Source organism: Micropterus salmoides, unplaced genomic scaffold (assembly GCF_014851395.1).
Source record: "Micropterus salmoides isolate LMB-PRFRI ecotype aquatic unplaced genomic scaffold, ASM1485139v1 Ms_hic_scaffold_1, whole genome shotgun sequence".
Taxonomy (NCBI): domain Eukaryota; kingdom Metazoa; phylum Chordata; class Actinopteri; order Centrarchiformes; family Centrarchidae; genus Micropterus; species Micropterus salmoides.
Genome location: NW_024040040.1, coordinates 38,525,923 through 38,541,160, shown reverse-complemented (window position 1 = coordinate 38,541,160; position 15,238 = coordinate 38,525,923). Strand labels below are relative to the sequence as shown.

The 15,238-nt window shown below is 42.3% G+C and overlaps 1 protein-coding gene across 2 annotated transcripts; it reads left to right on the top strand.

Annotated features, from left to right (window-relative positions):
* The first annotated feature begins 1,450 nt into the window (after window positions 1–1,450).
* On the top strand, window positions 1,451–15,207 carry si:ch211-217a12.1 (alanine aminotransferase 2-like). 2 transcript variants are annotated; one of them, XM_038726599.1, is made up of 12 exons: window positions 1,454–1,566; window positions 1,667–1,858; window positions 5,945–6,034; window positions 6,171–6,279; window positions 6,448–6,581; window positions 7,979–8,222; window positions 8,330–8,409; window positions 8,889–9,025; window positions 9,175–9,349; window positions 13,977–14,132; window positions 14,209–14,321; window positions 14,535–15,207. In XM_038726599.1, exons 2-12 carry the CDS (start codon window positions 1,712–1,714, stop codon window positions 14,623–14,625), a joined length of 1,476 nt encoding a protein of 491 aa, XP_038582527.1. In that variant the 5' UTR covers window positions 1,454–1,566; window positions 1,667–1,711; the 3' UTR covers window positions 14,626–15,207. The 2 variants fall into 2 exon arrangements, with proteins under 2 accessions (XP_038582529.1, XP_038582527.1); XM_038726601.1 differs by lacking the exons at window positions 14,209–14,321; window positions 14,535–15,207 and adding an exon at window positions 12,900–13,030 and having other exon boundaries at window positions 1,451–1,566; window positions 13,977–14,110.
* The last annotated feature ends 31 nt before the right edge of the window (window positions 15,208–15,238 follow it).

Here is a 15,238-nt window from a genome sequence, read left to right as displayed (position 1 = left end):
TAACATTACAAGTTGCAGCCTTTATGAACTTGCTCTAGTGGTGTTCCTTTAAGACGTGCACACACAGATTTTAAGACTGTCCAGGACATGTTGCTTGTGGTATCAGCTGTGTGTTAAAAATGGAACCTGCTTATGTTCATGCATGTGTTGACCGTGAGCCAAGGCTACTGAGACTGGTCCTGTAAATCTTCAAATGCTCATATTTGAGTAATTAGAGAGCTGTTTGAAAGTATTATCTATTACGTGATGTTGAGCTGTCTTTTTAAAAGTACGTATAGGCTGAATGGAACAGAGAGTGACGCTTGATGCTGCCAAAATATGTACTGCGTGACACACAAAAGTCACCGGGCCATCACATGCTTGTTTGGGATATCAAATGTCTTTCCCAAGAGCTTTCCAAGCCATCTGCGGGGTTTCTCTGTCTCTCACTTTGTCCTTCTCACACTCAGCCAGTTCTGTGGATAGCTTTCGCTTTCTCCTTCTCCAACAAAACACAGGCAAAGAGAGAGAGTTTTGCTTATCGGAGACTGCCTTCTTTGAAATCCTGCCCTCCTTGGCCCTTTAGTTAACTCTATAAGCGTTTCTTTTGGGGAAATGTGATTCCCATTGCTGTTCCCGGATGCAGGTTCAACATCCTTGTACGGACAGAGGCTGGTGTGACGTTATCTTACACCAACACTGTGTCACGTTCTGCCTGGTTTAATAAAGACCTGAGAGGGACTGTGCAACACACTAACTGCTGATCTCCGTCAGCCAAAACACCTTCATGAGCACAAGCACTATTTCTCAGTACCTGTAGCTTAACCTGAACCCCACCAGTCATCTTTGTGACCCCTGACCCCACCCACAAAGTGCAGCTGTACACAAAACACTATGAACGGGAAAATCATGAGAATGTGCATTAACTTTTGCAGTCCAAGGGTCTTTCTCTAAAATCTCCTTGTTCATAATGCAAGGCACATGACTGATTAAAGGCTCATGGACCATGACCCCTTGCAAGACCAACAAACCCAAGCAGTATTGTAAAATACACACCCTTATGTGACAAAGCCTTAAATGTAAAGCTTAGTGTTTGTGTTTATGAGACGTTCATTTACTCAAAGGCAACTTGGATCATTTTGCTGTAGAAGAGCCTCAAAACAGTAACACTAACTACTTTACTGTTTTGATTCAGTCACCACTCTCTTGAATCTTGTTTCCAGCTACAGCAGACAGAAAGTTAGCGGCCAGCTAGTGAACTTTGTGGATGAGCCTGTTTAGCAGGTTTGAAGTTTTGTTTGAATGCAGCTATTGTAATAATAGTTTTTATTTTTACTTTAGCTTATAAAATACCTCTTACACCACTACAAAACATTTGTAGGCTGTTCTGTTACTTACCCCCTCGGGTAACGTTTTTTTCCCGACAGCACGTGAAGGCGCCCAAGCCAAAGTCAGTGAAGAAATCCAGCCAACCATGAGCAGGCGCGAGCGAAGGCGGGGCGGCCGGGTGGGAATATGAACAGCGCGAGCTGTGAGTTGGAGCTCAGAGGAGCTGGAGGGAAAGTAAATCGCCTTGTAGATCAACTGGTAACAGCTGATAAGTTTTATCTGCTCGTGTACAGTTACCGTAACGGGATTTCTGTTCATTCTTGATATTTCTTCTTGACTGTCTTCTTCTGTGTTTCAGATATCAGTCAAGTGTCCAGCGCCGTGCGCGTGATAGTAAGAAAAAATGTCCCAGCAAGCGGTGAACGGGGGCCCGTGCCGGGGCAAGGTGCTGACTTTGGACAACATGAACCCCAATGTGAGGCGGGTTGAGTACGCGGTCCGTGGTCCCATAGTCCAGCGGGCGATGCAGATAGAAAAGGAGCTGAAAGAGGTAAAGTCAAGTCATGTTTGGGGGAGTGCAACGCGGACCGGAGTTTGATCATGCAGGAGGAAACAAAGAAAAGAGGGTTCATATTACAGTAGTGGTGACTGGGAATTTAGGTGAAGTTATGAAAAGTTGTTTTGTTAATTTTAATAATATCACTGTTGACGTTTTAATGTGACACCATATTTTGGGATTATTGCTTATATTCATGAGGGTAAAAGCGGTTATAGGCCTAGTAAATACAAATTGATAATGGTATGTAGCCTACAGCTGTTGAACCATTTCAACAGCTGTAGGCTACATACCATTATCCTCTCCCCCACACACGATTTCACAATTTGTATTTACTAGGCTTAAGCCCTATGCTTCAGCCAACAGCCATACAAGTCATTTTTGCCTAGAGCAGATTCTTTTATCTTTTGTTTCAGACACCTTTTGGAAATTCACCTGTTCTCAAAAAACACTGCAGCTCCTAAAAATATTAAAAGTGCCTCTCGGTGCATTTAGGGACACACCAGCTAATGTGGACAGTGAGCAAAATAAAAAGTTATTTCCTTGTCCTGTTTCCTGAAGATATGGTGAGAAATTGAAGAGAGAGGAAAGAGAAGTAGGTAGCCCATATGAATAAGCCTGCCTTGGACGGCGGCAGACAGGACATACACCGTAGGTCAGCTTTTACACTGCTTCTGCCAAACTGCAGCTCAAATCATATTCTGCTCTGGTGTCACTGTTCTTTAAGGAAGGACAAGGTTGAACAGGAGTATTTTAAAAGCCCTAATGCAACCCTCTCCTCTGCAGTAATCATCTTCAAAAGACACGGAATTAGCTAGAGGGGACAGGTCTAGCCGGCTTTTAGTACGTTTCGTTCTGTTCTAGCCTTTGGTGGAGTGTTAATATGTAAGACGAGAGGGTACATTACATTCTCAGTCCTCCTTTGTGTCCCTGGGTTTGCAAACCTCCCTCCTCCCCACAGACGAGAGTTCATTGGAGGGAACCGCAGCTGTGGGGCCCAGTTTATCTGCAAGGAGGGTCATTACAAGCAGCCCCAGTTCTGCCAAAAGTGCCCTAGTTCTTGGTAGTCCACTTGTTTTTCCTCACTTATAAAATGAGGAAAAAAAAACAAATCTAATGGTCAGTGTTTGACTGAGACAACAAGAATCATTTGCTGCAACTCTTGTTTATTTTGTTAGACAGGTCAAATCAAAAGACCAGAAGAGACAGAGAAATTTTATTAACATTAGTGTAGACAAACCTGCTTTATATGATATGCAAGTAGTGTGTTAGGTCAACATGACATGCTCCCATTTGTGTGTTGACAAGTGTTTTTCCTGAGAAAAGGATGTTCGGAAAAGCAAGTCTCCTCTTTCCTGTTTATTTTCACATGTTAAGCAAATTCATGCGAAAGCTGTGTGAAATCCAGGAGTTCTGAGCGGTCAGGAGGGTTTGCATCACTGCAGTTGCCCAGTCATTTGTGGGGTTGCTTCCTGTCAGATCTGTGACTGGAACACTTTTCCTGACGGCTCAGCAGATTTTATGCAAGTGTGTGTTTTTGTGCATGCAAGCGCTGGTGTGGCGATGACCCTTATAAATCCTTACCCAGACATCTGGCATGACCGTGCTCTCACTGCAGTAATCTAATTCAGGCTTGTTTGTTACATCACAGAAAATTTCTTATTCACCCCCCCCCCCCCCCCCCATACATTTCTTCTATTCCCCTCTTGAGTAAATTTGGAGGGTTGTTTTCATCTCAGTTATCATACTGTTAGAAATAGTACGGAATTTGATAAATCATGTGAGCGAAGCTGCTGCGGTTATCAGTTTGCTTTAGATAGAGCAGTTCCAATTACTCTAGCATGACTGAACGCTGTTAGAGGGACGCCAATTTCAGATTATATCATAAGACTAAGTGAAATGTGAATTAAGGCCAGGCTCCATTCAGGTCCGATGGCCCATGGCGTTTCTTGGCCTGGTTCACTGGTCCGTCCTGTGTAATAATCAGTGCCTGGTGCTGAGTGAGCAGGAGAACGCAGCGCTGAGCCAGGGGGAACCGACTGGCTCCTCTCTTTCTCCGAGAACAGCAGCCTCTTTGTTGCTCGAGAAGGAGGCATGGACTTAGACTTAAAAGGGGACGTGATGCTTCCAGTTATTTAGATTTCAAAAAAGCTCCCATCGGACTTAACGCCAACCCAAAGAACCTTGTAGGCCTCACAAGGACATAGCAATGATAATATTGACTCAAAAGGATCCTGTGCCCTTGGAGGCCTTTTCCCTGGTATTTGTTCATGTAGAACATGCTTGATAATGACAAGGATGTGTGTTTAATCTATTATATAACATATTGCATTGTAGTGCATGAGTGTATTCATGTTATGTAGAGATTCAGTGTGACAAAGGAAAACCAAAAGTGTTTTATTGGTTTGCTGTTCGAACTCTCCAGAGTGGCATTGAAGACATGATGATAAATGGCTGGCCTGTGTAGTATTATGGAGTGTATTACCACTCCATAGTCCACTTATATTAAGAATGGGAAATGTTGTGAAGTGGCTATAAGCCTCCGTGTGACTACAGTTCTGTTGTAATGAGAGCACCAGCTTTCTGCTGGTATACCTTAATGAAAAGATAATAGCAATTTGATAACCACCAAGACATGTTGGCATCCACCCATCTTTCTAAGGTAGGTTTTGGCAAAGAGCGTTATATCACATCACAGGCTGGCAGAAGAGAACATTTTCCCAAGAAGCTTTTAAAACGAATGAACAGAGACACACGGGTTCCACCCAGGCGGGTGTTCTTTTTGTTGTTTTTTCTGGCACTTCTCTGTCAATCATTTGACATTTTTGTGTGCTTTTGTATCTCTGCTTTGTGCAACTTTGACTTGACTTGAAAAGGGTTTTTAAAACTAATCCTCCTTGCAGTGTCTGAACCTGTACATGAAAGTCCAGATTTGGATGTGTTTCATTGAGCCAGGCACTTCTTCTGTACTCTACAGCAAGAGAAGCGGTGGGTTAAAGGGAGAGCTGTGTAACGTCAAACATTTACCATTGTTCTTTGAGTAGAATATGAGGAACATGATTATGCTGTCCAAGTTGAAATTCAGTTTCTATTCTACACCTCTGACAATATGAATTTCTAAACATTTCAAATAATGTTATTGCACACTTTAAGTTTTGTTTGATGTTGTTCCATCACATTTCACATCAGCATGCAGTTAAATTTAATGACTTTTAGTTTAATGATGTGATTTTTTTAATGTGCAAACTCCTCATGATTATCACAATATCTACTTAAACCTTATTGTTTTGCCCATGCTTAACAGTAACAGGGGACATCCATTGTCACATTACCTCATCTGATAAACGGCAACAGCTGCAGCATGTTGGGACCAGCAAACAGACTTACAGGCACCAAACCAGAGTTCACAGGTCCAATTAGGTCAAAGAGCAGAAGATGAAGGACTTGCTGATTCAATGAAGATGAATATTGAGTTGGTAGAAGGAGCACATGGTTTAACCAGAAAAGCTTGTGGGGGTTGTGTCACTTCCTGCTCCACAAGCCAATCCAGACTCTGTGCCAGGGTCTTTCTAAAACAAAAGGGTGCTAATGAGGGAAGATGCATGTGTGAGATGAATACAAGTGTCCGTGGTTTGATTTGCATGCGTAGCCATCAGGTGGTTACAACGCAGATGAGTGGGACAAGTCATGTAGTTATTAATATTTTTAATTGTATTGTGAGGGACAATTCGAGGCTCAAATAATGTGTGGTGTTCCTTATCATAATAACCTTTAATGATCTGAAAAGCTGTTGGAGGGAGGAATGTCTGAGGCTTGCAGCCACTATCAGTAAATGAAATTTATAGCTTGGGGAAACTAATGTAGGTGTGCAAAATAAGCGCCGAAAGAAGTCTTCAGTGCTCCTTCCCAGTTACTCCTTACTTACGTGTCCAGACACATCCTGGTTGTTGAAGTGATGTCACTACATGTGAGAGATAACAGGAAGTCACAGGTTCTCTCTTTACACTGTCTCAGTAATTTTCAACACCTATTTCTTAATTTCTGCCCAGAGGCTTGATTGTTATTTCTTTATCTTTCCAGGGAGTCAAGAAGCCTTTCACAGAAGTCATCAAGGCTAACATAGGTGACGCCCACGCTATGGGTCAGAAACCAATCACATTTTTCAGACAGGTAGGACCACTCTGTACAGTTTTCAGTTTCCTCATTGTAATGAAACGCTAAACTGGACTACATCGTAGAGACTGAAAGTGTGAGGAATGCTTGTTAATGTGAGGTTTGTTGTGATTTTTCTGTCCACCTCTCTCAGGTCATGGCTCTGTGTTCTTACCCTGAACTCTTAGAAGACAACAAGTTTCCAGAGGACGCCAAGAACAGAGCGCGGCGTATTCTCCAGGCCTGCGGAGGTCACAGTATAGGTCAGACAACTCCCCCTCACTCCGCCAATCCACATTTATATCGCCTCCATTTTCCTACTCATTAATAATTTCTTTGGACAGCTGAGTCTGTACACTATTTAAACAGAGCATCAACTGATCGATGTAGTATGTTCTGTTAGACTCAAAGGTCATTTTAATGTTTTCAAGGGGCCTACAGTGCGAGCCAGGGCATTGAGTGCATCCGTCAGGATGTGTCGCGCTACATAGAGAAGAGAGATGGTGGAATCTCCTCCAACCCTGACAATATCTACCTCTCTACTGGGGCCAGTGATGCCATCGTGGTACGGTTTCACATTTTATTGTCTCTCCTGCAGAAAAGTGCTGACCTACTGTAGTTCAGGCATTTTGCCTTAATCCGGCACCGATGACATGGACTGGCCAATGAATCTGTTGTTTACTCAGCTTCTGTTAATTATACACTTGGCTGTACTTTGCACATGTGTGACCTTACTCCACCCGAAGACCTTTGTCACTGTCAATACAGCGTTCTCCAGTGGTATGCAACCTAATCAGGCTACTGAATAGGGATAGGCATGTAAAGGTGGGGCTGGGCAATAAAACAACAATGATAATTATTGTGATATAATTTCCCTCAATAACTATATATCAAATGTCCAATAAATGTTTGATTTAATTCATTGGGATCATGAACAAATTAGCAGCTACATTTTTCTCTTAAGATATTTACTTTGTTGAGGAAAAAGGACTTCAAAAAACATTTTACTTATTTTTACTCATGCATATTTGTTGGAAAAACGAATCATATCATTATCATTAATTGTTTTGAATGTTCTACCTAAAACGTGTTAAGTGATCCATTATTTGGCATGAAGCATCATGTTCTGACCACAATGAATAGTTTAAAACCACATCGTGATAACACTTTTGGCCATATCAGCCAGCCTTGTGTAAAGGGCAGATAGCGTTCAACGTTTTCAGACATAACTCAGTCTAACATCACAGGCAGATTGGCAACCAGTCTGTGCAGTGCAAGCTATGTAATGTTAAACTTTTGTGTTCAAGAACAACTAGTTTGATGATTAACCATTTGCGCATTAAGCACAGGGAGAAAACAGCGGCGTCAGATAACAGGAAATCTCAAAGTTTGTCTATGGATTTTCATTACAGGCTGATCTCTACACTCTTGTACAGCTCATGAAATGTGACCCCTACCCGCAAATTTTTATTTGGGTGTTCATTTCAGACCCAATTCCTACAGTAGATTTTTATTTTTTTAATCCAGTACTCCCGTACTCAAATAATTGAATGCAAGTACTCGAAAATAAACATTACTTAAAATACTCATCCCTACTACCAAATGACCTACTGTTGCCTGCTTTGAAACTGGGACATTATGGCAAACCAGTGGAGGTGCTTATGTTTACTCTGCTGTCATAAAGTACATAAAGTAGATAATTCTTGTCAGATTAATTAGTTGTCTGGATGCTAAATCACCAGAGCTGATTGGTTGTACAGCTACCTTCCTTATTAGATACTGTAACTGCTTTTCTGACATTAAAGGGACCATTCTGACAGTTTACATACTGCACATTTTTTCCAAATATCGTCTGCTGTAATTAATCCTACCCTCTCAACTTTCATCCTTTCTTCAGCACTGCCCCCTCTGTTGTGTTTTCTACTCACCCTCTCTTCTCCTGCCTACCCTTCCTAATCTCAGACCATGCTGAAGTTGCTGGTGTGTGGCGAGGGTCGCGACCGTACAGGAGTGATGATCTCTATTCCCCAGTATCCTCTGTACTCAGCCGCCCTGGCAGACCTGGGCGCCGTGCAGATCAGTTACTACCTGGACGAGGAGAAGTGTTGGAGTCTGGATGTTATAGAGCTCAGGAGAGCCCTCAATGAAGCCAGGAAGCACTGCAATCCCCGGGTCCTCTGCATCATCAACCCTGGAAACCCCACCGGTACGTCTGGCGATGGTAGTTTGTGTTTGAGACAAAAGAGTTGCTGGAAAGTTTGTAAGTTTGTCGTTTGATTTACATCATGAAACCATGGTTGTCCCCTGTGATAGGTCAGGTCCAGAGCAGACAGTGCATTGAAGATGTGATCCGATTTGCTAAGGAGGAGCATCTCTTCCTGATGGCTGATGAAGTAATTATACCCCAGTGTTATTTCCTCAATTCAGAGGTTTTTCACTCTGTTTCCTCTGTCTTCAAGAACAAAACTAGTGATACCAAAAGAGGCTGCCGTCCTGCTTTCACATCACTTTTCGGCATATGACCAGAATTATAATTATCTTTTTTCTACCCACACACAGAGCAGCGCCACCAACCAATTTTCCGTCCCCCCTCACGTGTTTACACAAAAGAGTGATCAGCAAAACATAATAAACAATAACAAAAATGTACCTTTCAGTCGTCCTTGTTGATGAGCGAATACATGAAGTGGTTTCCAAAATATTTAATAAAATTCTTTTTTTGAAAATGGTGACATACCTTATTTAATTGTACATAAGGGCATATATACATAATCATGTACATAAGTTAAATACAGTATCAGTGATATGTGCACATGCCTTTTCATTGTTTTGTTTTTTTTAATATGCATAATGATGTGTTTTCCCATTTTAGGTCTACCAGGATAATGTGTATGCAGAGGGCTGTAAGTTTCACTCCTTTAAGAAGGTGTTGTTTGAGATGGGACCAGAGTACTCCAGTATAGTGGAGATGGCCTCCTTCCACTCCACCTCCAAATGCTACATGGGAGAGTGAGTAGCTACACACACATCATACATCAGGTTATCTTGTATATTTATACTCAAATGACTCTTACAGTTGTTACTTCTAAGACGTAAGCTCCTGTTGCAGAGTATACTTTGTGTTTAACTTACTCCTTTCCTCTGTTTGCGCTTATCAGGTGTGGATTCCGTGGAGGCTACATGGAGGTGATTAACATGGACCCCGAGGTGAAGGCCCAGCTCACCAAACTGGTGTCGGTGCGTCTGTGCCCCCCCATCCCCGGACAGGCTCTCCTGGACTTGGTGGTCAACCCCCCGCAGCCCGATGAGCCCTCCTACACCACGTTTATGAAGGTCTGAAAAACACACCCATATGACTTATGTAAACACCACGCCATCCATTCACATAAAGCCTGTACGGAGTGAGCTGAATTTGAACTCCTCACACGACACTCAGTAGGTTGTGAATAATCAGCTTTTGAATTCTGTACATTCTGTGAATTCATTGCTACTACGTGTGTTTAGTTGTTTCTGTTAGAACATAATATATACTTTAGAGATGTTTTACAACTTAAAGAGGAGAAAAGAGGTTTGAGATGAAGTGGAAGCATTGTGTAGTCAAGGAAGGAGGATGGACAATAGTGTGTCCATGAGTTATATGAGTTTGTCTTTGTAGCTGCATCTACTTGCATGACTGGCCTAGCAAGAGATTTGATTACAGCCTATAGCAACCAGCACACCAGGGGCCTGTACCACGAAGCGAGTTCAACATACCCAAGATGTCTTTCAGTTATCTGGCTTAACTAACCCTAACAATCGCGGTCGGGATCAGCGGTACCACGAAGCTGGTTATGAACTCGGTAACTCAACCCAGGGTTTCCCAATCCGGCCGTGAGCCCGTTCACATAAAAGAGGCGGTGTTGGCAGCAGATGACCAATCGCAGACGTGAACAAGTCTACTGGCAGCAGAGTGGCATATTTTACAAATGAGCAAACTGTAACACTAAAGAAATGTGACATGGGCCTAGTCTAAGTAGCACAGCTGCAGCTGACCAATGCAGGGAGACAAAAATTCGCAGACAGTGTGAATGCCTAAATGAACAGGCGTGGTCTATAATATTGCGTTGATTTGATATGTTCTTATGAGCTGTATGAAAATATCAGCCTTATTCTTTCAGCTCGGCTGTGTCGGCGTTTCCACATTAAAAGACACGGACCGTTCCACCTCACTTTAAAAAACTGCTCGTCACTTCAAAAATTAGATTAATTTATTTAACACACTCAAAAGTGTTCCAAACATTGTCCTAAATTAACTTCATAAAGCAATGAAACGAAAACTCCATTCATGCCATAAAATGTGCTCAAATAGTGGTTGAAAGACTGAATCTCAACATTTAGGCTGCTGAAAACTCACTTCATTACCTGCGCCCACATCGCAAATGGTGAGGAGGTAGGCTACATGACCAGTCTCTGTAATAGGCCTATATGAAAGCTACTAACCTAAAATAGATAGCCTACGTTCAAAAAAAAATTTAGTATTTAAATATCCCTACCAAACTACTCATAATATTCAGCCTAACATAAGAACAATGAAACCCATTTATTGTAATGGCTGCGACAGGCTGTGTGAAACGGACTGGGAGCAAATAAAAAATATTAAACAAATTTCAAAGCAAGTAAGTAGGCTTACTGTAAAAACCTGTAGGCAACAATCGCCTAAGGCCTTTAATCAGTCTCCGTAGGATGATATGGCTTTAGCCTACAAGAGTTTCTCCACATCACCGCAGCAAACATAAAGCAGCCTATAAAACAGTCTGTGGGATTTCCTACAGATGGTGATGTCATTTTTCAAGAGAGCTGATTGGTCAGTAGGGGGCGTTTTCATAGGGTTGATCTCTTATTTGGAACCTCTCCGGAGCAGGTTAGCAGTTCAGCAAAAGTTGCCATGGCGATCTACCCCGGTAAGAAGTGAACCACTTTTGTGGTACTGAAAACCCAGGGTTGACCCCGAAGTTACCTGGATAAGCTCAAATCCTGCTTCGTGTACAGGCCCCTGGCCTTGCGCCAGCATACCAGTCACCCCAGCAGAAGGATGTATCCATATATCATGGATTGTATCTGAGACTTTGGTTGTATTTGGAATACTTCAAACAACTTAATAGGGCAATTCAGTTTTATCAAACAAGGCAAAAAGACAACAATCAATTGCATTTGGGCACCAGAACAAAGCAGCAAACACACAGGTCATAATGCAGGGACCATAATTCAAGAAGATAAATAAACGCTCCGTATAGCATTTTCGACCACTCAAAGCACTTTTACACTACATCTGCATTCACCATTCACTGATCCTAAGTGCTCAAACAGAAACTAACATTCACACTCATACACTGGCGGAACAGCCACCAGGGGCAATTTGGGATTGAACCGCCGACCTTCTGATGAATGGGCAAACCGCTCCACCTCCTGAGCCACAGCCACCCTTATAGATAAATGGATAATAAATATTAAGTAAATACATACAGAGGTTTACGCCTGGCACATGTCTAGTTGCTGCTGTCAGCAGTATTTAAAAGCCTGATGGCAGAGGGAATAAAATAATTTGCATGCATTTGTTCATTTTTCTTGGGGGGCGAGGTAGCGCCGTCCTGAGGGCATTAAACAGAATTCCTGACTAAGACCATGTTCATGGAAATGCTCAGGTCTGTCTGCTGAACTCCAATAATCTTGGAGCAGATTTTAACAATGCTGCAGAGGCTATTCTTGTCCTTCACAGACAATCCATAAAACCAGCAGATAGAAGAAAATGTTTAAAGACTTTCAATAAACGAATAATAAACGTTACATAAGATACTCTGGGAAACATTAAAATAATTTAGCTTCCGCATCAAGTGGATTCTATGCTGTCCCCGCTTAGCGATAGACTCTTTGTCTTTGTCAAACTTGAGGTTGGAGTCAAACATGGTTCCTAAGTACTTATGCGTCTCTACAATTTCAACATTTTCACCATGAATAATGCTGGCTTCTGGGTTAAAACTGTTCTTCCTAAAATCAATGATTAACTCCTTAAGTGCAATTTATACTTCAAATTGACGGCGTAGCCCCCTACCTATTTTGTACTATGTTTTGTCACATGAAGGTAGGTAGTTATCATCACACCACTTCACAAATGCTGATAAGGCACTCCCATGACCCGATTGAGCCCCCTGAAGAAGTGACAGTAGGGCAGTGTCATCAGAAAATTTTACAAGATAGCTACCCTGTTGGAAGTCCTGCAGTTATCTGTGTACATAATAAAGAGCTAAGCACAAAGGACACAGCCCTGCGGAGAACCTGTGTTTGAAGTGATGATACTGGACATGTGGCCATTCACAAATACCTGCTGGAGTCTAAGAGCAACAATAAAATCTGATCAGGTAGATTAAAATAAGAGGCAAGTCGCTCAATTAAAATATGAGGCTTCATCTTGTTAAAAGCTGAAGAAACATCAGCAAATACAAGTCTTACATGTGATTTGCTTTTTTTCAAGGTGCTTGTATAATCTGTCTAAAATGAAGATCTTAGAGTCATCCACACCTTTCCCAGCTTGAGAGGCAAATTGTAGTGGATCTAGTTTGCCATCGATTAGGGAGACAATTTCATCTTTCAGTATTTTCTCGAAATCTTTTATCACAAGTGATGTTAATGCAACTGGTCCGAATTCTTTCAGTTATGTTGGATTATTGGATTTCGGTACAGGTATTATAGTTGATGTTTTCCGTGACCTGCTTGGTCTCACAGGAAGACTGATTAATTGATGCCATTGATTTTATACCTGTCCTGAGGTCCCCTCTAATATACAGACTTACAATTTCAGTTCAAGTCACATATTGTTCATATGTCCTCAAAGTTTTTTTTTTTTTAGATTGCAGTGATTAAAATCTCCCAGGATAAACCTGGATGCCTCTGGGCAGATGTTTCCAATTTATGCGTGACATCAGTGATCAGCTGGGCAGCAGCTGTGGCATTGGATCGTGGGTGAATGAAATTCACGAGGCAAGTAAAAGGGGCGGAGAGAAAAGGTCAATAATTCCACATCTGTAGTACATGTATTCTCTCTGAACACAACAGTGTTACAGTACCATTTGTTTACGTAGAAGCACACAGTTCCTCCTCGGTTTTTGCCGGTGATCTGCGGTGACCGGTCCGAGTCCGGGTCTGCATCACAGAGCCATGTTTAGGTGAAGGCAAGGACACAAGTGTCTTTTACTTCCCCTTTAAACTTGGCGTATGTTTGACTGTATGTCTGACAGCAGGACTGAAGGAATAGATGTACTACTCCCTCCTGCCTGCAGAGGGTGTAGTTTACACTGAAACAAGCATTGTTGGAGACTGATTGACAGAGTAGTTCAGGGTGTTGGGTGCCTTAGGTGGTAGGCTGCATGTTGTCGTGCCTCCATTGGCCACAAGGAGGAGAGAAGCCTGATAATCACTGGGTTCAGTCCGACAGTTGGATTGTCTGAAGTCCACATCAAAACCAGATTCAATAATGTTCCATCCCATTTGAACGGCTTCTCCAAAGACAACCTGTGTTGTCCAAAATGTGGAGAAGTCAACCAGTTTTATCCTTTAAAGCAACGATCATCCCACAATGTGTTGTACACCAATTCAGCCATAAAGTTGGGGAAATAATCGTGTATTAAACTAGTACTGATATTTACACTTTGCTGGCAGTGATAAACTTGGGAAATATATTGATTTTTATGAGTTAAATGTGGAGCATGTGAACACACCAATCGTTTTTGTTGGTGTGAGGTCAGCAAGTCTTGTGCGCAGGTTCAGCCTGACCCTCAGGTCCTCTCAAAGACCCCCCCTTCACAGCTGATCCAGCATCAGATGTAAAACACATAAAAAATTTTTTATTTGTTTTTGTATATTGTTGCGGATTTGAATTCATGTGACCTTCCACCCCTGACAGCTTTAACTTCTGCTTCCCATTCAGGAGCGGACAGCTGTGCTAGCAACTTTAGCAGAGAAGGCCAGGCTAACAGAGGAGGTCTTCAACACGGTACCCGGTATCACCTGTAACCCTGTGCAGGGGGCCATGTACACCTTCCCCCGCATCACTCTGCCTCAGAAGGTCATCGACAAGGCAAAGGTCCGCACTGCACACATACACGCCTTACTTCACTGACGAACACCACCCTGATTTACTTGTGTGTTTCCATCCACAGGAGGAGGGCCAGGTCCCAGACATGGTCTACTGTATGAGGCTGCTGGAGGAGGAGGGTATCTGCCTGGTACCGGGTAGTGGCTTCGGCCAGAGAGAGGGAACCTTCCACTTCAGGTCAGTACAGCTAAACTGGCGGCCTCAGTTCCATCTCTGTATGGTCCTGGGTATTTTACTGATTCAATGTTAGTTTAAAAGTTTTGTTGTCATGAAAGTAATTTGGAGTTCAGTTCAGTGCCTTCAAGTGTAGTATTGCTTCTGATTTAACCACATCTTTGACAGTACTGCTGGGAAACTGCCCCTCATGCTGTTGCCTCTTCCTTTGTCCAGGATGACCATCTTGCCTTCTACTGAGAAGTTGAAGATCGTACTGCAGAAGATCTGCGAGTTCCACCTGCGGTTCACGCGGGAATTTTCTTAACGACCCCCCCAACTTTCAAGAACCAACTCATATTCTGTGCCAGTATCGTCAAGTGCCTTTATGTGAAGGAGGCAATGTTAACCTCCTACAATGCACATCTCTCAGCTCAAAGCTGGATTCTCGCTAGTTCACACGTTTAAAGACACTTTGACATCAGTGAAGAACTTTGAATGTTCCCTTGTTTAGACAGAGTGAAAGCTAGTCCTGCTCATGTGTTCGTACATGTGAATGTGATTTTCAGTACATGATGCACTTTCCCAAAGTATTACTGGGCCAGGTTTTTGTTCAAAAATATGTTAGTTCTGACTGTGTTACCTATAGGGTTTAAGATATCTTCAGATGTTGTCACAGAAGCTGCTATGGGAGCATCTCTCTCCCAGCAAAGACTTATAATACAGCCAAATTAGGTAGAAGTATCAATTTAATAACTTTGATTAATCTGATTTGGCTGTAGAGCCATTTGTTTTACTAATGTTTAAATTGTTCTTAAATGTGATTAAAAAACTTGATTTTGTTATACACTTGTTTTCTGAAGTGTATGCAGTGCCAGCTCTTACATTTGGAATATATTTGCAAAACCTTTTCCAGCTTCACATTGTATTGATTTACAGAA